This window comes from Tachysurus vachellii, chromosome 20 (assembly GCF_030014155.1).
Source record: "Tachysurus vachellii isolate PV-2020 chromosome 20, HZAU_Pvac_v1, whole genome shotgun sequence".
NCBI classification, from domain to species: Eukaryota; Metazoa; Chordata; class Actinopteri; order Siluriformes; family Bagridae; genus Tachysurus; species Tachysurus vachellii.
This window is the reverse complement of record NC_083479.1, coordinates 12,870,978-12,894,339: the sequence shown is the minus strand read 5'-3', so window position 1 is coordinate 12,894,339 and position 23,362 is coordinate 12,870,978. Positions and strand designations below refer to the sequence as shown.

General features: G+C 36.8%; 2 protein-coding genes across 2 annotated transcripts in view; both read left to right on the top strand.

The window, feature by feature from the left end:
• The first annotated feature begins 1,328 nt into the window (after positions 1-1,328).
• Positions 1,329-21,597, top strand: slc27a6 (solute carrier family 27 member 6). The gene is made up of 10 exons (XM_060896434.1): positions 1,329-1,945; positions 3,809-4,018; positions 5,978-6,136; positions 8,388-8,512; positions 11,456-11,650; positions 14,617-14,707; positions 15,808-16,006; positions 16,650-16,747; positions 17,654-17,784; positions 18,191-21,597. Exons 1-10 carry the CDS (start codon positions 1,468-1,470, stop codon positions 18,365-18,367), a joined length of 1,863 nt encoding a protein of 620 aa, XP_060752417.1. The 5' UTR covers positions 1,329-1,467; the 3' UTR covers positions 18,368-21,597.
• Positions 21,598-22,929: 1,332 nt separating this feature from the next.
• Positions 22,930-23,362, top strand: part of isoc1 (isochorismatase domain containing 1) — a 10,165-nt gene continuing 9,732 nt past the window's right edge. The window contains exon 1 of the mRNA XM_060895460.1: positions 22,930-23,250. Coding sequence (XP_060751443.1) covers positions 22,942-23,250 — 309 coding nt within the window. The 5' untranslated portion in view covers positions 22,930-22,941. The remainder of the gene's footprint in view (positions 23,251-23,362) is intronic.

Sequence of the window (23,362 nt, the reverse complement as noted above, 5' to 3'; positions counted from 1 at the left end):
CACTTTGACTAACGATAGCAGGTGAAATCCTTATTTTCCCTTCAAAATCTGTGGCACACAGAGACTTTTAAAGCTGACTCAACCTGGCCACCAGGTGGCGATGTGGTACAATGTTTAGGAAATTTTTTGCCCATCCTGTTAGGCCAAGTTTGTTTTGTATGTAAGGGCAGTTAACGGTTTGAGGAGATTACTAGAATTTATGCACAATTGTGATACTATAAGTGTTAACTTATGTTATTTTAGAGGATGACTAATACGATTTCATTCATTATTCCAGTGTAGTCATTTCTCTTTAAATCTATTACTATATTTTTGTAGTCCTTTGTGCAGCTAACGATTTGGACATGAAGAAGAAGAAAACATGAAACTTAAAGGAAAAATAAGCACAAGCCGTTCCACATATATTCCACTATATAGATGTGGTATGTGGTAGCCTAGTGGTTGTGGTATTGGGCTATTGATCGGAAGGTTGTGAGTTCAATCCCAAGACCACCAGATTACCACTGCTGGGCCCCTGAGCAAGGCCCTTAACCCTCAATTGCTTAGTTGTATAAAATGAAACAAAAATGTAAGTTTCTCTGGATAAGAGTGTCTTGTAAATGTGTCTTTGAATCCGTTACTATATTTTTTATGCTCTTTTTTGAATGCACTTAAATATTCTGCATATTAACAATAAAGCCATGACATCCTTAGTACAAAAAGCTTTTATTTATGAATTCATGAAAAGCCATACTAAAATGTAAAAACTTTGTTCTTTAAACTACAATGAAAAGCATTTCACCACACAAAGCAGTAAAATTCTGACAGTATTAATGCACAGTATATCAGTCCATCTGCAGATGTGTAAAATTCAACTCACTAATAATGCACATTTATATTAATTATTTCATTATTTCGTGTTCAGTAACCATTTTATTCTAGCTTGGGTCAGGATGAAACTGGAGACTATCCTTATAACTCTGGGTGCAAGAAAGAATTCACCCTAGATGGGGTGGCAGTCCATTGATTGGCACTCTCTCTCTCTCTCTCTCTCTGCATGTGAGGAATCCACAGAAGAAATACACAAGAACATGGAGATTCTGAAACGCTACACAGACCAAAAACCAGCTAAAGATTAAATCCTAAAGGCCAATTCTACACATTGTTGGGTAACAAAAAAAAATCTTTATCTTAATTCTAATATAATAAATGATATATAGTCTATATGTATACTTTAATCTTTTTTTTATGACTCAAAGTCCAATGCAACCTGGCAATCATCCAGAACAGGCAAGAGCACTGATAAAAACCAAAGGAAAACACACCCTAGTGAATGATACACCCATATGTATAGAGCTGGTTGTACAACCAAGGTCACGTGACGTACAGTGCATTTCATAAATACGAGAGCTTCAAGCCTAAAGAACATCTAACATGAGCTGGCTGGATGACTGAACCTTTACGAATAAAAGGTTTTTGGTGTAAATCATGGTTTTGTCATGGGTGACGGCTGTGCTCACGGGGATCTTCTCGGTGCACATCGCACAGCGCCTGTATTTTCCGTACTTCTGGAAAGATCTCTTCTACTTGTTGAAAGTGCTCCGATTTGGAGCTCGACTGGAGTTCTACAAGAAGACAAAAATCGTGACCGTGATGGACCGGTTCGTTCAGCAGGCGCAGCGTATTCCTGACAAGCCCTTCTTGATCTTTGAAGGCTGTGCGTACACGTATAAGGAGATAGACGAGCGGAGTAACCGCGTGGCGCGCGCGCTGCAGCTCAACAGCACCGTGAACAGGGGCGACACTGTGGCGCTGCTCATGAGCAACGAGCCTGATTTCCTGTGCGTCTGGTTCGGTCTGAGCAAACTAGGATGTGCAGTAGCCTTTCTCAACACTAACATCAAATCCAGGTCTCTGTTGCACTGTTTCAACTCATGCGGGGCAAAACTGTTGGTGGTTGGGGCGGGTAAGTTACACCAAAATAAGCGGTACATGTAAGGAAAAAAGTATTAACCATGTTTGTTGACATTTTTGGTTCTGCATGCTACATTTTAAATAAGTGCACGTTTATTTTTTTTTCACCACCCGATTGAAAAAGGGACAATTGTTTACATAATCGTGAATAGACACCTCCTATATGTTAGTCAAGAAGCTTTTATTTCCATTTCGACCATATATAGCTGCTGCAGTATACAGTAAAACAAAGACGTTAGTCCTAGATGCTTAAAGTGCATCTGTGCAACCTGGTGCAAACAGTGCAAGACAACAGGACGACACAAGATATTACACAAAAGACCCCTTTTCCTGAAAAGTTAAAAAGTTGACAGGGATTCTGACGTCACAGTGTGGGTTTGTTTATCTTACTTCAGCCAATCAGAGCACGCGCTTGTGTTACGGCACGCCATCTCATCTGAACTGTTTACGCCATACAATGGAATTTCCCCCTATTTTGGCACGCGCTCGTGTTCAGTATTGACTTTCTTTCTAGTCAGAATCCACAGTAATAGTTAGGTTTCATAAGTATTTTATTTTTTTAACTACACTACCAGGGGCAAAACATTCATAGAAATATAATAATAATAGTAAAAAAAAACCCTCATTTTTCTGCATAAACGTTTGGGAGAATATTTGCCAATTAAACACAATGTCCATTTATAATGGACAGCTTTGTGTATCTATAGACCAATATGTTTTTTTAGAATAGAATAATATAAATAAAAGAATAATAATAGGATAAGATAAATAGGAATTTTGTTGATCCCTTGAAGGTAACCACAGTGTTACAGAGCACACAGCTGTGCATAAGCAGGATTATTCATTTATTAATTTATATGAGAGACTCATATATGGACATGCAGGAAAAATGACACAGCAGTGTTAGGCAGTTTGTAAAATGGATGCATTCAGTAAAAAAACATATCTCTCTGTAGGAATCATTAAAGGCTCAGTGTCGAAATGTATATAAGGATTTATATCTATCCAAAGAACAGGAGGAGCAGATGGAAAAAAATGATAAATGAGAATCTTTTCAACCTGATTTTTATTTATACTACTGTCTTTGGTCTGGAATTCTGTTATAGGCAGTAAACAGTAGTTATGTTTTAATTAGGTCAGATTTGCAGGCATCATTTCTTTTTCAAACTGACTAAAAAAACAAACTTGAGAGCAAATTTGGCATCTCTGTGGTGTACAAAGCTGTGGTTTGGATTTGCTCACGAAAAGCAGGCCCCTCTAATGTCCATCTCGTCTTATCTGGTTTGGTGTCTCACTACATAAATCATAGTGTCTTTTGTACACATATCAATTAAATTCAAAGCTAAAATGTTTCAGGAAACATTTCCAGATTTTAGAGGATTCAGACAACCCCATAGGTACTTGTAATCTAGGTGTAGAATACTTATGTACTTACTTACACTTACTAGGTGTATAGTATTACTTTATATTTAACTGTAAATACATCGAATATTGCTCATGCTAATAAACATACTGTAGTTATCTTTAATTGTACTGAAAGAACTGATAAAATGTGGTATTGTGTGCCATAAGATAATACGCTCCTGTAGTAGTAAATGTAGCTTACTTGAACCTCATTTGCATTCAGCGTAGCTACTTTTTTTGGTCTGTTTTCATCTTGTTCTATTAATTCTCATATATTTTATTTAAGATACTATATAACGATATATGAGATTTTTAGACATTAGAAAAACATTTAAAGAAACTGTGTTATTTCTTTGTACTGCTTAAATCAAATGTGTGTATGTTATTACTTTGCAAACGTTTCGACTTTAATATTCTATTAAAATGATGTTTGTGATTCTTATATTTATAGACCTGTTAGACACCTTGAAGGATGTCCTGCCTAACCTGCAGGAGGACAATATCTCTGTGTGGGCAATGAAGCAGGACGTCTCCCATCCAGGGGTCCATTGCCTTTTGGACAAGCTAGACCAGGCCTCATGTGATCCATTGCCTGCTGAGCTCAGAGCAACCACGTGTATTAAAGATGCCACACTTTATATCTTCACTTCAGGAACCACAGGTGTGTAAAAGTCCTAAATGGAAACTGGTCTTGAAAACTGAGTGAAGTGACTGAATTTTAGCTTTAAATATAAATTTGGAGATATGTTTCCTATATTAAGAACCCATTTCTGATCAGTTTAACCAACCACAATATTTAGCACATCAAACACTGTTTGCTGTGATTTTTTAAGCTTAGTAGGATTACTAGTGATCAAACAAATAGTCCTCTAATAAATGTGTCCATTATTTCAGTTTTCTTACAAAAATAATTTCCCAAAAATCTAGCAATTACAATTACCTTTATCAGGTATCATAAAAATTTAGTCGTTGTTTGTTGTGACCATAAATAAAAAAATACCTCATGATTACATTTCACTTTTTCACTGTTGGATGTCTTGCTTAATTGTAAATAAATAGTATGTGAATATGCAGGATTAAACTAGCTTAAAAAACAGAACAAATAAAAACAACAATTTTATGCACTGTGATCTTGCTATTATTTCTTTGAGTAACGGCATCTGAATGGTCACAGTGTCAAAGATATGATCCTTAAAAATGACCATTGATCATTATCATATTAATCTTGCACAATTTTCCGTGGCACAACTCAAATCAAATGTACAGATTAAAACCCATTCATTAGACTCGTCACCGATTCTCACATTGTGCTGATTCTGATTCTGGTGTGTTCACCAACAGGCCTGGTTATGACAGGAAATGTCTCACAGAGGAGTATCACTGTCTTGTAAAACACTTCCTATGCAGCCACACCTACTAGGATATATGTTACTTTATAGTTGGCTTGGAATGGAATAAAGTTTACTGACCAAAAGGTCACACGAAGAATCCCGTAATTTAACAATAAAACAAAACAGGGAAAAAGGAAAAGACTCAATGCCAGGTTGGTGTGATGCCAGCACACTGGTATGATTGACAATAATGACAATTTTTTTATTTAATAATAAAACAACATGTATTCATAGAATTCATTTTAATATTATGAATCATATGCATAACATACTGTTATCTCTTACATGATAGCAGATCTTGCAACAGTTACTTTCACACCAGACTCTTTTTCCTTCTCTCATGAAGTTAATAAGACAGGAAAATGCAGCTTGTCATGTCATAGAGAAACCAGAAAACGCTCCAAAGGCAGATCTTATGAATCATTACAAAGTACTGACCCTGGAGAGACCCCTCCCGATATGTTAAATAAACATCTACTTACAGAAAGCTCAGTGGTTAGTTATACTGTACACAATATTTTTATCTGTATATTTGACTTTCTGGGTCATCCACACAGGTTCCGGTGAATAAGGCATTGCTATAGAAATGATAATGTATTAAAAATGAAGCATTAACATAAACTTGTGATTTGAATTATAACTAGTGCTACCATCAGATCAGCTGTTAATCAACACCTTCTGACCAATCAGATTAGAGAATTTGACATTGCTTTGGTAAAAACTATAATAATCAACAAATCACATAATAATCATGTTAATATATAAAAACGGGGGCACGGTGGCTTAGTGGTTAGCACGTTCTCCTCACACCTCCAGGGTCGGGGTTCGATTCCCGCCTCCACCTTGTGTGTGTGGAGTTTGCATGTTCTCCCCGTGCCTCGGGGGTTTCCTCCGGGTACTCCGGTATTCCGGTCCAAAGACATGCATGGTAGGTTGATTGGCATCTCTGGAAAATTGTCCGTAGTGTGTGAGTGAATGAGAGTGTGTGTGTGTGTGTGCCCTGCGATGGGTTGGCACTCCGTCCAGGGTGTATCCTGCCTTGATGCCCAATGATGCCTGAGGATAGGCACAGGCTCCCCGTGACCCGAGGTAGTTCGGATAAGCGGTAGAAGATGAATGAATGAATATATAAAAACAATAATACACATTATTCAGAATGTTTTACTGATATATTAATGATATAAATTAGTATAAATATTTACTTTTTGTTTCTGTTTCTGGTTTTCTAGGCTTGCCCAAGGCTGCTGTGATCAGCCACCTGCAATCTCTCAAGGCCTCATCTGGGTTCTGGATATATGGCGGCACAGCAGAGGATGTGATTTACACCCCACTGCCTCTCTACCACAGCGCGGCTTCTCTCATAGGCGTCTGCGGCACTATAGAGCTAGGTAACACCTTTTTAAATGACACGCAATCATTTATTTTATATAATACATCATCCAAGTAAAACTTTTTTAAATACTACGGATGTTCTTATAATGATACATGATCAAACTGTCATTATGGAGGGTAGATATAACTAACATAATCTCTGGATTACATAATTACTATTTACATAGTTTCTGAATTGAATTTGTGTTGAATTCAATGTGTTAACAATAGGGCAGATTAATGAATTCTCAACAGGCCCTGGATTTACTGGATTACAATCAGTTTAGTTTTTTCTATGCAAGATTCTTAGATCCAGGTAAACAGTTTGCCCAAAACCTATTGTTTTCTGCACCAGCATTTCTAAATGAAACCCAGAAATAAATCATTTGTGACCCTTATTTTAAGACAAAGTGTGATCTCTCCCTGATTTTTAGCAGTCCTTGAAACTGCTGTTTTTTATGCTAAACTCATAATATGTCTAAAAATAATGCCAGATTTTTTTATTCAAGAAACTTGACCTAATAGCTTGAACAGTATCCAGAAGAAATTCTGCCTATATAGACTCCTCTAGATTGCATATTCATGTTTTTTTCCTAAGGGTAAAGATTTAGAGATCTTAAAGTTTCTAGATTGTCTAGTAGTTCAGTAGCAATTATTTTAATGGTTTTAAGATGTTTAGGTTTTGGTTGATTCTTAAAGCTGTCATGGTGTGTAAACTGCGGTGACCTGTAAGTGCAAAACACAAACCAGAAACACAAACCAAGGCTGAAAAATACAATAATGTTCTTTGTCATCTTGTGTGTTGAGGGCTGTGGTGGCTCAGTGGTTAAGGCATTGATTACTGAAGGGAAGGATGTGAGTCCTCTGGGACCCCTGAGAGAGGCCCTTAACCTTTAATTGCTCAGATGTATAAATGCGATAAATTTAAGATGCTCTGCATAGGAACCGTCTGCTAAATTCTGTAAATGTTCTGATAAGTTTTCTGATTTTCTGTAGTGTTTCCAGAACTTTGATTTTGGGTTGGGATTTTGGTTTGTTAATGTGTTTTGTACTTATGGTCCAGTGTAATAAATCATAATGACTGTCCATTAATTACTGGCATGCAAACAAACCTGAGATTAACATTTAACAATGAATAACAAATTAATTTGTTTGTAAAATAAAAAATGTTTCCCTTTGGTAAGTTACTGTAAGGTTAGGGTTGGGTTTAGGTGTCGACATGGCCTTAAATGATTAGAGCATTCATTGTGGTAACGGAATGGAATGTTTATTATGTTAATAGCAAAATTAGATGTAATATGTGACATGTAATACAGTATATAATATTGGAGTATGTCATCACAATTTTAATTCAGTTTGCACCTTCAATATGTGTCGCCACCATATGTTCCTAAGGAGTTCATATCCAAGCTGGAAAATGATTAACACACCTGTAATGAACATTTTGTTCAATCTATAGACATACACTAAAGTTAGCTTCACCTCCTAGCAGAGATGAGTGACCTGCAGTAAACTCGCTGGACATCCAGGACACCGAATTCACTGTTTATTCTGTTCTCAGAGAAAATAGGACCTTGCTTGTTTTCTGTTTATTTATTCAGCCGTCATCTGAGGACAAGGTTAGTTTTTATGCCAGGCATTCTGGGCTATCCTTTCCCAGGAACCTTGTGTTCGGAGAAACTGTTTCACCACTGTTAGTATGGACAAATGGAGAAGCTCGAGTTAAACGTGTGCTCTAGATTTAATCTGTTCGAGGCTGTTGAGTAGAAACCAGATCAGCCTTTTACTGCTGTGCCTTTTTGCAATGTCAATGTTTTTGCAACCAGTCAACCGAATTACACTCGTTAACATTATTTACCGTAGAAATCAATGAATGCGGTTTCTCTTCTGTCTCTTGTAATGTTGATTTCTTGGATCTGATTGGTCAGGGCGTGTTGAGCAGGTCTGAAAGTCATGCTATTTGTAATTCCAATCACAATTAGTGTGTCTCATTCTTTAAACAATAAAAAATGGTTAGCAACTTAGGCTGAATCACACCACTTCATTGTTCATTATTTTCTCATAAGAGAAGGTCCTGTCATGTATTATTGCTTGATAACACTTTAGTAACTTGCCAATAAAAGCACACACACACACACACACACACACACACACACACACACACACACACACACACACACACACACACACACACACACATATAATGTCAGAGAAATGCAGAGAATGTTTATGTAACTCTTCTTTTGTTCTTTTGTTTTCACTTCAAAGGTGCAACCTGCATTTTAAAGAAGAAATTTTCTGCCTCACAGTTTTGGAACGACTGCCGAAAGTACAATGTTAGCATCTTCCAGTATATTGGGGAGCTGTGCCGCTACCTGTGCAATCAACCCAAGGTAATTCCCATCTCAGTAGCATGGTAATTTTGACCATCTCAGTTTTTTTTTGACCAAACTGAGTTCTTGGTTTCTTCTAGTGTAGAGCAAAATGTTATTTTTCATTTCTGTAGGTTTATTCTGAATTAGCCATTTTGAGATGAAATATGGAATCAAATTATATTTACACAAACAATATATAATATAGGTGGCATGGTGGCTTAATGGTACCCTCCATTCACAGAGTTTGCAGGTTTTCTCTGTGCTTAAGGAACTCTGGTTTCCTCCCCAATCCAAAGACAGGCATTGTAGGCTGATTAACATCTCACAATTGTCCATAGTATGTGAATGAGTGCTTGTGTGTTCACTTTGATGGGTTGTCATGTGGTGGAAATTTCTAATCTAAAGATGTTTATAAGGCCTTGTCCTTCTATTCTTTTACCTTGTATCTGTAGTGACCAGATACTGACATTGTCATCGGTTGTTTTCTTAAGATTATGACAAGGGCAGTAGGGACTGGAGACGCCGTCTGGAATTAGGCATAAACAACTTCCAGTAAATCTTCTAGTAGGCCTTCTAGCAGACCATGGCCCGGTTCAGATTAGCTTGATCAGGAGATGAGCATGCAGTGATTTTGAGTCAATGATTGATGATGTTTTGCTTTTACATATCTTCTTTACTTGAGTTCTGTCTATAAAATCTTGATGTAATCAATGATAGTGGCCCTTCATCTCTCATGCTATATGCAGAGTGTTGGGTCCTGCTGCGCAGCTGAACGCAATAAATTGTCTAACAGTATGATACTTTATACTTTAAATCTCTCAAACCTCAGAACTTCCACGACACATCATATCCAGGGTGCCCCTGCATGTGCCTGGTGGATAACTTGCATAATATAATGGTGTATTCAGAGAAATATAACAGTGCACATCCTGGACATAAAGAGTGCTTAACAATGGAAAACTAGAACTATGTGTCAGTAGTCAACACCGTTATACCTGACTATTAAAGTATTGCTGAAAATAAGAGATTAGATTAGATTTTTTAGAGTGGTATTTCATTTAAATCTTGCATCCAAAAATCTCCAATTCTATCTAGGTCGGTTGTGAGTTGGTGACTGTGAAAGCTGTAGAAAGGAGTCGAACAGGTCTATGAGATAACAGCTCAGATTGACTTATTAACATAAAAAAAAGAAACAGAGCCTAAAACGGTCTTCTTGCTTTTTATGTAATAGTATAGTACATAACATAACATAACATGGCTCATAGTATAGTGTAACCAGGGTGTTGGGAAGAAGAAGTGGGACTGGAATGAAAGGAGTGAGTATCTGGGGCTGCTAATTTGCACATCATACATATTTATTGTGCCTTGCATTATTATGAGAGAAAGGGCTCAGGGATGTTTCTGACTACATTTTAGAGCATTAAAAGTATTAAAATATATTATTATATATTATTTAACACAGATTGTTGTAAAGCATTTAGATGATGTTTTAGGATTATTCGTAATTAGAAATACTTTGAAGTCAAAATTACAGTAAGAGTGCCAACATCGTGGCTGAGCCAAGATATAAATCAGTGCAACCATGATTTTGCTTTTGATATATTGATAAGATAACTTGATAATCAACTCCTGAAACCAAACAGTCTTGTTACAACCATTATTTTATTTGCGATATGTCATCAAATATTCCTGGACATGTAGTGTCATGCTGTCATGCACAACTTATGATGGTACAGCATGTCCCTTACATAATGATACTTCTACATGGCTGCCATGTTTTGTGTCACTAGCATTCTTTGTGGACTGACGGACAAACAGAGGCTTGTGTTGGATGACCACTGCTTCCCATGCACCTCTTGTGTTTCTCTCCGCTATCACTTTCAGCAAATGAGCAAAGCATTGAAAGCTGCCTTTGTGTCAGTCTGCTGATTCTCCTCGCTGGCAGAACTGACCACCCCACAGTAACTCACAGTAAATCACTGAACTCCACTACAGACTGAAGTGCAGTTTCCATCCACTTACTCATTAGAAATCATGAATGGAAATTTAATACATGCCTAAATACCATAAAAGGATATGCTCGTTTGACGTGCAAACGTTGACACAAAAATTAATTTAATATTCTAAATATGTATCCTTGTAAGGCTCCAGGAAAATGCAAAAGCTTCTGAAGATGAGAGCTAGGAATTTCTGGATGAGTTCCTGTATTTTTTTGTTTCCCCTGTACAGCAGGAACCATGAGAATTATTGTATGGATAATTCTGGAACTAATGCATATGCTTTCAGCTTTTCAGCTTACCAAGATTGAGATTGTGCTGTTCCTTATATTCTGCCATGTTGCTTGATTATGTAAAGAATTTTCTCATCAACATGATGGTAATAAACATGGCAATACCCACAAAAACAAATGTATATGTGATATTAAAATACTAGTAAAATACTGGATATTATTGCTCCACCCCTTGCTAATTACTTTTTACTGGAATGACACTCTAAAATGGGGGGGTGGGGTGGGGGGGGCACGGACAATTTTAAATAAACAAGTTGTGCAAGCAGTTACGTGAACCTGTTTGTGTCGTAATAACAAACTTTTGTTAACCCACACAGCTGTGTAAGAGGATCCTGCTACACTGGTATTTCAGCATGAACTGGTAGAAATGCCAAGTTGAGTTATTGAGAAACAAACAAATTTATGTACAGTACCACTTTTGAAAATGACAATCCTATTTCCTATTAGTCTAATACCTATTTCTCAGTGAACATCAGAAAATTGATTATCTGATTATCTGATAACATTATCAGCGTTTTGAGACGATAGCATCACTCCACTGCGTCGTTAATTGTTTTCCCATAACAGTACATCTTATTGTTTATTATTCTTGACATGAGAGCTGTAACATACTTGCAAATGTATGTAGAAATGTATTGGATTTCTTGCTAAGTATGCAACGTTACCACCAGGCTGAGAATGAGAAGAATCATAAAGTGCGCATGGGTGTGGGAAATGGCCTTCGCCAGGATGTATGGAAAGAATTCCACAGTCGTTTTGGGGAGATCCGTATGTGCGAGCTGTACGGCTCCACCGAGGGGAACCTCTGCTTCATGAACCATATCGGCAAGATTGGAGCAGTCGGACGATCCAACTTCTTCTACAAGGTGAATGTGATTTTCTTCCTTTTTAGAGTTTTCTGTATTATTCTTGCATACTTTATGATTGCCAGGAGGGTACTGACATCAGGACATAGGAATGTGTTAACTATATGATTTGAGAGCTCTAGCTATAAAAAAAAATCCATTCTGAGTTAAAGGTCATTTCACTTATCTGAAAATCAGACATTTAAATACAGTTCCCCGTTTTAAAGCTTTGAACTTAAACGGTCCATTAAAGTAAAACAGTAATACAATCTTTACCCCTGATGATAGCTTAAAAAAACACTGAAATGCAGACTTAAAAAAAAAATACAATAAAAATTTTCCTCTTGAACACAGTAGCGATTGAAAAGTTTATTCCATTTGTAGTGGAATAAACATCCTTTCAGCCAGTGTTCAACATGTTGCTTAATCCTGTCAAATCCTGCTCACGTAATGCACAAGCAATGGTGCCATGCTCACCCTGAACTTATGAAACAGTGCACACTTGGTATTGCCAATTACCATGGGTTATAATTACAGTAAGAATACACCCTACATTTGCATTGAGCATTTTGTATTACTGCAGCCTGGAACTGAATCTATCGAAAATAACCCCTTAAAAATCAAAGTGGGAGGAATGTTAGACAGTTACTTTTCTATTCAGGTTCATCTGTTCAGTTTAGCTGCTATGAAACTAAAAGTATAAAATTCGTTCTGGTGCAACCGACAGAACTGCATTCACTCAATTGTCACTCAATTGTCAGGCGAGTGTGAATCCTGATGGTGTCTCATTCACGTGTAGCCAGGTGACAAGAGTGCAAAATTGGCTGTGCTGTTAGGGTGGGAGGAATGGCAAACCCTGAATTTCTTGTCAGTCTCAGTGACACTAGACAGTCCAAGACACATTGTTTGGAGCTCATGTATGTGAAAGAGTTTAGATAGAGAATGTGTAGAATATGTTTGTATGGCATGAGCAGCAGCTTACAAAAATGAACTTGGTTTCAGATGTCTCGAAGGAAACACATGTTGACAGCTGTCACGTTTCTCTCACTCTCACTCTCTCTCTTTATATACTGTATATATATATATATATATATATATATATATATATATATATATATATATATATATATATATATATATATATATATACAGTATGAGAGAGAGAGAGTCACTGAAACCCAGGACACAATCCAAGCATACCTCTGAACAGTTGATGCTTTTTTGGTTTTAACTCCTGAGCTGCCACACAGGTTGCATTTGGTTGTGAATTTAGATGTTGAAATGTATTTATTGAACTAGCAATATTGGAAATGTGTTATTAATTAAGTCAATTTTTAAACTGTTTTATGTGGACAAACAAAATGGGAGCAGCTAATTGAAAGATTTGGTGTTTTTTGTTTTCCATATACATAAGTTTGAATGGGTAAAGAACTGGGAAACTTTTTAATTCTCCAGTAAAATTAGATTAATCTGGATCTGAGCTGTGTGAATTTGCTCAACAGTCAAAAAGCACTTTTGAGAACATTTGCAATTTTAAGATAATTTGCATAGATTCATAACCTGAAGATGTGCTAACGTGACAGTTTGACAAGGGCAAACATGAATAAAACAAATGGCCATCAGCAGTAATAGACTGATGAAGTAATATAATAAAAGGAACAGTTATGATGACTTGATAGAGGCTTATAGATGCCTCATGATTTCGTAAATCTATGGGCACATATTAGACACAATGATCATGTGGCGTTCCAGTGCAGCAGCTTAATAGTACACATGGTGTCATGTGCTGTATTTGAAACATTAGAAATATTCTGGTCTCGCGAAAATGAGAGGGCTAAAAATGTGTGACTGTTATTCAAGACATCAAGACTTCTATTCTGGGTATCTGAAATTACTGTAATGCTTGAATAATGTTATTTTATAGATTGACTATTAGGAACTAAAATTACTGAGGATGATTTTGGGCCCTTTATAAAGACAGTGCTGTCCATCGGCATAATCACTAGCTGAGTGAATATCATTTGGTAAAATGGTGTTTGTTCCTCCAGTAGAGTTTTAGATAATTGTAGAATCTATGCAAAGGCAACCCTGCTATTGTGTTGAATCAGCACTTCACGTTAAATTACTTTGTTGTTTTTTTTTCCTTTAATTTGTCAGTCATATGTTTTACTACTTTGGATAATAAGCACATTGAAGAAGCTGCTTTGACTGTGTTTATAACCATATTAAATAGAAGACTGGTCGTGTTGCATATATACCCTATAGGCTGGATGATATACAGACCAGTGATCAGATTTCTTCTTGGAGAATCGCCATATATACTATAATGTGAGCTTACATTCCTAGACACTGCAAATAACTTAACTATTTTTAGGAATGCAGTTATGGCTCAAGTGCAAGTATTTACAGATAAACCATACGATTTACAACCTTAGACTCCTTGCTTTGCTGAGACAGGAGACACCTAAAACAATGCTTTTTCTGCATTTTCACATGAAAGCAGCAGTCAGACTAAATGTGAATACAAATGTATGTGGTGGAAGTGGCAATTCCCAGAACGAACATGTGGTAGCAGTTACTCTGGCTTTGTGCCAGCTTTCTCTATGGAAACTTTAAGCTGTGTGTTCATGTACCTTGGTCTTGAAAGCCAATAGTAAATGTAATGGTGAGCATTTCATATCTGGGTCAATAATAGCTTTATGTTAAGATAGTAAATTGTAAGGTTGAAACGTGGGACATTTGCACGTTCTCTATCAGATACTTCATGGATATTTCAGAATTCTTTTTTCCCCATGTGGATTTCTTGATTTTTTTATTTATTTAATCAAGTAATTATTTTGTTAATTAAATAAAATATTAAGAAAATAGAAATAGTTTTTTTCGTAATTTTTTTTTCTTTGTCTGCTACACCTGTCTTGTTAGCCATTAACAAAGTTAATGTAAAATACTATTTACATTTTTTTATTTATTTATATTTTTTCCTGCAGCTCCTCTTTAAGTATGATCTGGTGAAATACGACATGGCCAAAGATGAACCTGTGAAAGATGAACACGGTTTCTGTCAGCGGGTTAATAAAGGTGAGACAATGCAAGTCTTGTTGTGTAAGTCTTTAAAATGTACCAGTCATCAGGTTGAACTAGTCCTGAAAAGTGACACTGAAACTGAGAACAAGCACACAAGGAAAAATGAGTCATGAAACCACTCACTCACTCACTCACTCACTCATTTTCTACCGCTTATCCGAACTACCTCGGGTCACGGGGAGCCTGTGCCTATCTCAGGCGTCATCGGGCATCAAGGCAGGATACACCCTGGACGGAGTGCCAACCCATCGCAGGGCACACACACACTCTCTCATTCACTCACGCAATCACACACTACGGACAATTTTCCAGAGATGCCAATCAACCTACCATGCATGTCTTTGGACCGGGGGAGGAAACCGGAGTACCCGGAGGAAACCCCCGAGGCACGGGGAGAACATGCAAACTCCACACACACAAGGCGGAGGCGGGAATCGAACCCCAACCCTGGAGGTGTGAGGCGAACGTGCTAACCACTAAGCCACCGTGCCCCCGTCATGAAACCAGAAATGTACAATAGTATGAAACTCTGTATCCTTCACAATTTGTGCCTAGATATTGTGTCTCAATGTTGTGTTCATTTGTATAGATACAGTAATATTATTAATGATTGACTTTCTACTTGATATGATTTCTAATAAAGTAGTCAAACAAAAGTAGTCATAATATAGTATGGATTTATTCCATTAATATAAAATGTCAAGCAAACCAAAATGACATAAAAAATGGCTGAAGGATGTTTAATAAAACAATGACAAGATGAATAATACCACAACATAGAAATAAATACACAGAAAGAGTGTCTCTATGCTATAGTGTTTGAAAGCTGAAACAGTATTACATTTTTGAAGGAAATAAATCAAATATACTCATATAATTCTTGATTTTTGCTACTTATGCATTAGAAATAGCTATTTGGGATGTTATTAATATTGCGGTTATCATATTGTTGGATATCAGTGTTGAATTGATATTGCTGACCCATTAATAGATTTATGCCATGAATGACTGATCTGATATTGTATCATTTCTAAAATAGGAAAATTAGATTGGGATTATTGTTATTTAACTGAGTCTGATTTGCTTGTTCCCAGGTGAGATGGGTTTGCTGTTGTCCAAAATCAATTCCCAGAGTCCATTCTTCGGCTATGCTGGGAGCAAACAGCTAACTGAGAAAAAACTCATGAGGGATGTATTTAAGAAAGGAGACGTCTATTTCAACACGGGTGACCTGATGGCCGAGGACTGGGAGAATTTCATCAGCTTTAAGGACCGTGTGGGAGACACTTTCAGGTAAGGCAGGAAATGTATGCTGCATGTTGGCCTGGATTTCTAGACAATCACGATTTCTAGGTCACAATTTACTTTGTATACACCTGTCACATGGTTTCTGAATTAAACCTCATAACATAATGGGTCTCATGGTTAAAATGGTCACAGTGTTTGCCACATGTCTGTTAGGGGTAGACTGGGTGTTGCTTGGTTAGTTGAGTTTGGGTGTGTGTTATCAGCTTTGTAAAATTTTTCTCCATTTTCTTGGTTTCTCTTAGGTTTCTGTTTATCTGCTCTTTTCTCTGCCCTACATTCTTCAATTTAATTCAATTCAGTAAACTTTTTTATGACAGCCTCTCTCTCTCTCTCTCTCTCTCTCTCTCTCTCACACACACACACACACACACACACACACACACACACACACACACTCCCACTCCCTCCCTCCCCCTTTCCCTAGATCCTAACTCAACCTTTGTAATTGAAACCTTAAAAAAATCTTTAAATTGATTACAACATATGTGTATGACTATGAGTGTACTCGGAGTGACAACAAATTTCACAATGGGTCTATCTCCTATCCTTTTTTCAGCAGATCTGCACTATTTCACCAGTCAGTCATGTTAAAGTTGCGTAAACCTGATGACTTAAAACTTATTTTCAGGTGGAAGGGTGAAAATGTGGCAACCACTGAGGTGGCAGAGGTTCTTGGACTGCTGGACTTTATTCAGGAAGTCAATGTTTATGGTGTGGAGGTTCCAGGTACTAAAACATGGCTTGTTTGTTTATCTAAATAAAATATGTTAGACAAAGTGTATATAAGTATAGTTGGAACAATAGTGACGTGACCCATACTCAGAATTCGTTCTCTGCATTTAACCCATCCAAAGTGCACACACACAGCAGTGAACACACACACACTGTGAACACACACCCGGAGCAGTGGGCAACCATTTATGCTGCGGTGCCCAGGGAGCAGTTGGGGGGGTTCGGTGCCTTTCTCAAGGGCACCTCAGTCGTGGCCGGCCTGAGACTCGAACCCACAACCTTAGGGTTAGGAGTCAAACTCTCTAACCATTAGGCCACGACTTCCCCCGTATGGAGAGTATATAAGTCAAAATAATAAAATGTGCTACGGGCAAAAAACACAGACACAACAATACAACGAATGTGACAACTGTAATACAGTATAGCAGTGGAGATTCCCATTGATTTATAATATGTATAATTGTGTACCAGCTATCAGAGTGCTAGTGAACAGAATTTAGCTGTTATCTATGTCTGGCAAGAGGTTATATTTGCAATCAATTTATGCTGATGTGAAACAGAAGGTCAGAGAAATTTACTGTTAAATGTTGGTTCATCTCAGCTGGTAAGAGAATGCTGACTTGTAACAATCAACAATGTCTATAACGTCATAAATCATAAAGACAGATAGGTTAATAATGTAGGTTTACATGTTTTTACCCACATCTAAAATGTGTATATTATTGACACATGATGCTGCAGTATAGCCAAGCATGATAAACAATTAATAAGAAAAAAATTGAAACATATTTAGGATATAAATATATCAGTGTTTATAATAGCAATACTGACTTAGGGAGTATTGTCCATGTGATTGTCCCACTTAGTGGAATAAATTAAAGAGGAAATGTTTTATCGCAGGACATGAGGGTCGAGCCGGCATGGCTTCACTCATCATTAGGCCTGACTGTGTGTTTGATGGAAAGGAGATGTTTGAGAACATCATGGCTCACCTACCAGCCTACGCTCGCCCTCTCTTTATCCGAATACAGGTAAGATTAATCTCTTTAAAAGATTTCTAAAGGACGTCTTTTGAGTAAAGCACTGAACAACATGATGCTGTACATGCAGGATATTTTTGCTTTTTTATAGTGTTTTTTTGTGTCAGATGAGATGGTTTCAATAACTTTTTTGTAACAATCCTGCCCCCTGCTGTTCATAACACAAAACACACAGTGCTTTTCAGGTATAGAGAAATTAAATGAATACTCCAGTAGTTTTCAACTTGATCAATATCTAGTGCACACAATTCTCATTCCATAAAACCTTTGGGAAAGAATAAATAACTGTTGTATTGGATCGGTCTAAATGATATAGTGTTGAATTTATGTTATGCAGACCTGGAAAGGACAAAAATCACTATATGACTTAATGTTTTCTTATTCCACTGCTTGTTAGGAGTCTATGGAGATGACCGGCACATTCAAGCAGCTGAAGTTCTGTCTGGTGAAGAACGGTTTCAACCCTGCCACCATCTCTGACCCGCTCTACTTCTTAGACTATACAGAGAAATGCTACATTCCCCTCACAGACTCCATCTATAACAGCATAGTATCAGGTCAGCGAAAACTCTAGGCCATAATTGGCTTAAGGCTCCGTTATACTGACAAACCAAAAGGACATGCTGTTCTAAACGGAAGATCTTGAATGCGCCCATCTCTTTTGTAGTGTTGTATATTTGATTGTGCCTGAGAACAATCCTGAATGACTCCATGTTGAATAATGGATCATTTATTCCTTTGTAAACATTTCACAGACAGTATCGGTTAATAATGAATTAGCGTTTTAATGACTTGGGTGGCCTTTTGCGGAGAGCGGGGAGACTGATTGCTACGATGGAGCTGAATGAGAGGCCTGATTCTCACCAGTGCACACCTGGTATCGGGTTCTGGTGCCTCCGGTGTCTGTCTGGCACAGCTTAAAATGCCAGGTGACTCTTAGCCTTAATAATGTCCCTACTTCATCCTCCCACATCATCTCCTCAGCTCTCTGCTCTCCTGCGTTCCTCTGCGTCTGTGGAGATCAATACAGGAAAGGCACATGGCTGCTATCATCACCATAAAATTAGATTTCTCTTTAGATGTAAAACATTGCTATATTAAAGCTGTGTTCTGTAATTACATACCTCTCTAGATATTGATATGGACAAATGTTTGTCATTTGAAGCTCTGCCTTTTGTCTTTATCGCGAGGTCATGAGCAGATTATTTTTTTCACGTTCATATTTTGTAATAATGTAATATTGGTCATTTAGAGCTCATTTTGTGAAAATCTTAAGGCAGCTTGTCTTTAATGCTTAATAATAATTCCAGTTGTTTTACAAATGTTTGGTTTACATTTTGGCTATACAAAGATATATATATATATTTTTTTTTTTTATGAACTATTGCAAAAAACTATTTAACAAGCCTCTAGGCTAGTGGCTTTGAAAGCATGGGTCACTGAAGGAATTTAGTAAATAAATAAATAAAGCCATAGACATATAGATCCACAGAGGTATTTACAGCACTGGAACATGTTCCAGCTGTTATTTTGTGGACTAAGGGTCTGAACAACGTCTATGTTGTTGTTTTGCCTTCGCTCTGTGCCACTTGAAATTAAACATTACAGAGTGAGTATTGAAGTTAAATTGAACAGTGCTTTCTCTAAGCTACCTTTACTCAGCTTAGAGAGCTGCTCCAAAAGCCAAAGCAGAAATAAATAAGGTATTTTGGCATGCACGGCTTCTGCAAATGAATAAACAGACACAGCTGCTTATAAGACACAGTCCAATCTTTAAATTCTTTCCATGGTCTATAGTGCCTTGCATTGGTTTTCACCCCCACATTTTGTAGTGTTGTAACCTGGAACTGCAATTGAATTAATTGGAATTTTATAGAAACAAGTCTGGTTCAAGTCTGGAAAGGTGTAAGGTGAGTTAGGGTTGTCTTATTTAAAAAAATCTCAAACTTTCAATATCCCCAACAATTTCATATCAAAAATAGACTGTCACCAATGTGACTTGGTCTAGACGAGATTATACACTAAAGTCATTAAGGAAGGAATATGTCCAAGAAGGAATCAAGAAGCCAATGTTATGTCAGTATTAAATATTATGGGCTAAATTCTGTGTAGATTTATAACATCCAAATTTCGTCTGTTTCAGTTTTATGCTGTCACACTACAAAATGCTGAAAGGTTCAAGGAAGTGAATGCAATGTATGCAAACTTATGCAATGCCTTGTATAATGCACATACAGTACATATTAAACTTCCTGGCTAAAGTTAGTCAATTACAGAAATTTCTAATAATTGTGCAAAATAGGCCAGAAGTAGTATGTTGGTAATAAAAAGTTGTTACCAAATTCAAATTTATTTGTATAGTGCTTTTAACAATTGACTCGAATGTCTCAAAGCAGCTTTACAGAACATAAACATAAAACAAAAGGTTAATATAAAGATTAATATTATACAAAGATTCAAGATTAATATTAGATATATTTAAATGTGTTTGTATTTATCCCCAATGAGCAAGTCTGAGGTGACTTACCACACTTGGTGTGGCAATAGGACGCCACCTTTCGCATATCCCAGCTTTTGGAGGTTGAGGTCAGAGTGCAGGGTCAGCCAGGATACAGTACCCCTGGAGCAAATAGTGTTAAGGGCCTAAATGGCCCAACAGTGGCAGCTTGACAGTGCTGGGGCTTTAAACCCGATCCCAGAGCCATAATTTGTCACAATCAACAGGTCTGTCAAAGGTGGGATATAAACATGTGCTATTATTTGGAGCAGCATGTGAAAGGAAACAGTATCAGAGAGGTTGCATTAATTAAAAAATGCAAGTGACGAATCTTTACCATTGGAGCTATGAATGAAGTCAGCGTAACTACATGTCACTGATACTTAATTTTAAAGTAATAAAAGTAATATTATATCCAGTACTCTCTATATGTAGGTCATTTGTGTACCCACAAATACTGTATCAAGAAATGTGCCTTACATGTATTAATACAGAGAGAATGTTAATTGTGTGTCAGTTAAGCGTGCCTACACCAATACCTTCTGTTTCTAATTGCCTTTTTATTCTTTACTTAATTCAGAATTTACTGTGAATTATACATTTGTTTGTCGTGCTGGAATAATAATTTTAAAAACATTTTGAAAAGGCTTAATTTCCGGCACCTCTGAATGTTGGTGTCTTGCAGTAATGAAAGCAATGTGGATTAGAGGTTTTGTTTTGTAGCCTTTACTGAACACCGCTATTAAATCTGCACTTGACTGTTATTACAGCAATGTATTCTTTAATTAATAAATAAACTTATATTTATCGATCACTGAAGACATTGGTTTAATCAATGTAAAGTTGAGTTCACTTCTCATTCTTCATAATCGAGTGTAAATGTTTGCACACGCTATTGCAAAATTAAGAAAATAAAAAAATTCTATACAGAAATAATGTACAGTAAGAAGTCATTTGGTGTGTTCGATTTTTTTAAGGTTTCATTCATTATCTCAAAGAACGATATGGTGTTATGTATGGTGTCATGTTAATGTATAGGAAAGATATTTGAGATGCCAAGAGCATCCGTTCTCCTTCCTCTTGTGAAATCTTCTGTTATATAAATGTTATATAATATAATTATAATTATTATAAATAATAATTATGTCTAGTATCCCAATGCAGTCTAAAGCTAATGAAAGAAAAGTAATGTTCAGTAGGTCACATTCAGGTATAATGTTAAATCTATATTGTTTAATAGGATTGATTCTACTGTTTTTGATGTCTCTGTTTTCTGAAAGTTTAGTAAAGCTTCAGTAAATTTTAAAGCAATTGTAGTTGTTTATTTTTTATTAGATTTTCTGGAGGATGCTTTAAGCATTGCTTTCCAACAGTTTATTTCCATTACGGTTTTTTTCCTTTTATTTAATTTTAATTGCTTTTTTTAATTGTGTGTGTCATGTGTAAAGGAAGAGCCACAGTATTTGACTGATAAATTAACATACAAGCACATTAATCTGTGTTTTGGCACAGAAATACTTTATTTCTTTTAATGATATGACTTTAGTGTTTACTGAGTCCTTATTTTTATTTTTGTTTGTTAATGAAAGACTTTTAAATGCTTTATGATGAAATAAAATGACATGGCAATATTTCTCACAGAATATACAGTATGTAAAGCATAGTCATGCTAGACAGTATCTCTAGAATGTACTAAAAATCCAGACTTTTATACCATCAGGTGTTTCATTTTGTGTGTAGTCATGTTGCTCTGGTTTATCTCTACCAGGCCTGTTAGTATTTAGGTTCAGGAAGTCCGCATCCTCTTTTCAGTTAGGTATCTGGTATTATAGGCATAGAAGAATTAGCTTGAGAAAAAATTCACTTAGTCTCACCTCATCTATTAATGCCACTCATTATTAGATTTAATTGCAGGCCGATGTAATCATTTTATCATATATTGGTAAAACCTTTTGCCTATCTAAAAAGAGACTAGGCTAGTTTGGTGTGGCTGGCCTAGAGGAAGCACAGCCATCATTGTATCGTATCATTGCTAGCTAGTTAGTTGACCTTATAATCTGCTCATATTATGTTCACTTATGTAACTTAGAACTCATATAATCATTTACACACCTTGTTATTCTAACTCGGTATGAGAGGGTGTGCTTATCTGAACTACCTCAGGCAAGAACTAACTGTCAGGCAAGACACTAGTTTTTCCACGTGTTTTCCTGTAAACCCTGTCTGATTTGACTTGCCTCCATTCACTGGAGAATAAATAAATAAATAAATAAATAAATAAAAGTGGAGACAATTATTTGGGGAAAGTAAAAAAAACAAGCCCAGAGAGCTGTGCATCCAGTTTTACAGAGCCACTATTACAGAGTCTGTCCTCTGTATATCCATAACATTCTGGTTCAGTCTTCAAGTTTAAGAGTTAATCATAGGATCTTTTTCTACCTTTAACAGAGTTTAATTTCAGTGTCTGATTGTATTTCTGTTGCCAAAAAAGTACCAATAATGCATTAATCAGAATATCAAACTCAAATATCAGTTTGAGTCATGTTTTCATGGGCAGGACTAGTGAGGAAAAAAACACAACACTAATAGTGATTTTTACTATTGAGCACCATCTGGAGGTCAGAGCTGATGTGGGTCATATGAATATATAAATGTGTGTGAGCACTGAGCTGAGCAGCACGTCGCTCTGCCTTCAGCTCATCATGGCGGACTCCAGCAGCAACCACGTCCACGTTTTATTCTCCTTTTCCGTGTTTTCGCGTCCGTCTTCGGTGGCTCTCGGCTCCGGGTATGAAGTGCTCGTCCAGAAGTTTCTCTCCATCTACGGGCCTCAGATCGACGTGCATCGCAAATTCCTCATTCAGGTGTTCTCGGAGGAATGGGGGCAGTTTATAGACCTGCCCAAGGGATTTGTCATATCGGAGAAATGCAAGCTGAGATTAGTTCCTCTTCAGACGGATGTGAGGTTTTATGTACACACTGTTTTGTTGTAAATGTTTCTGACTGTGTGCGTGTGTGTGTGCGCGCGCGCGTGTGTGTATATATGTGTGTGTTTATATATGTGTGTATGTG

What these genes read in the sequence shown, in the direction of transcription:
- slc27a6 (XM_060896434.1), top strand. Translation starts at nt 1,468, where the DNA reads ATGGTTTTGTCATGGGTGACGGCTGTGCTCACGGGGATCTTCTCGGTG. An exon ending in CTTCACTTCAGGAACCACAG is followed by an intron (nt 4,019 to 5,977) that starts GTGTGTAAAAGT and finishes CTGGTTTTCTAG; the next exon opens with GCTTGCCCAAGGCTGCTGTG. An exon ending in GATCCAACTTCTTCTACAAG is followed by an intron (nt 11,651 to 14,616) that starts GTGAATGTGATT and finishes TTTTTCCTGCAG; the next exon opens with CTCCTCTTTAAGTATGATCT.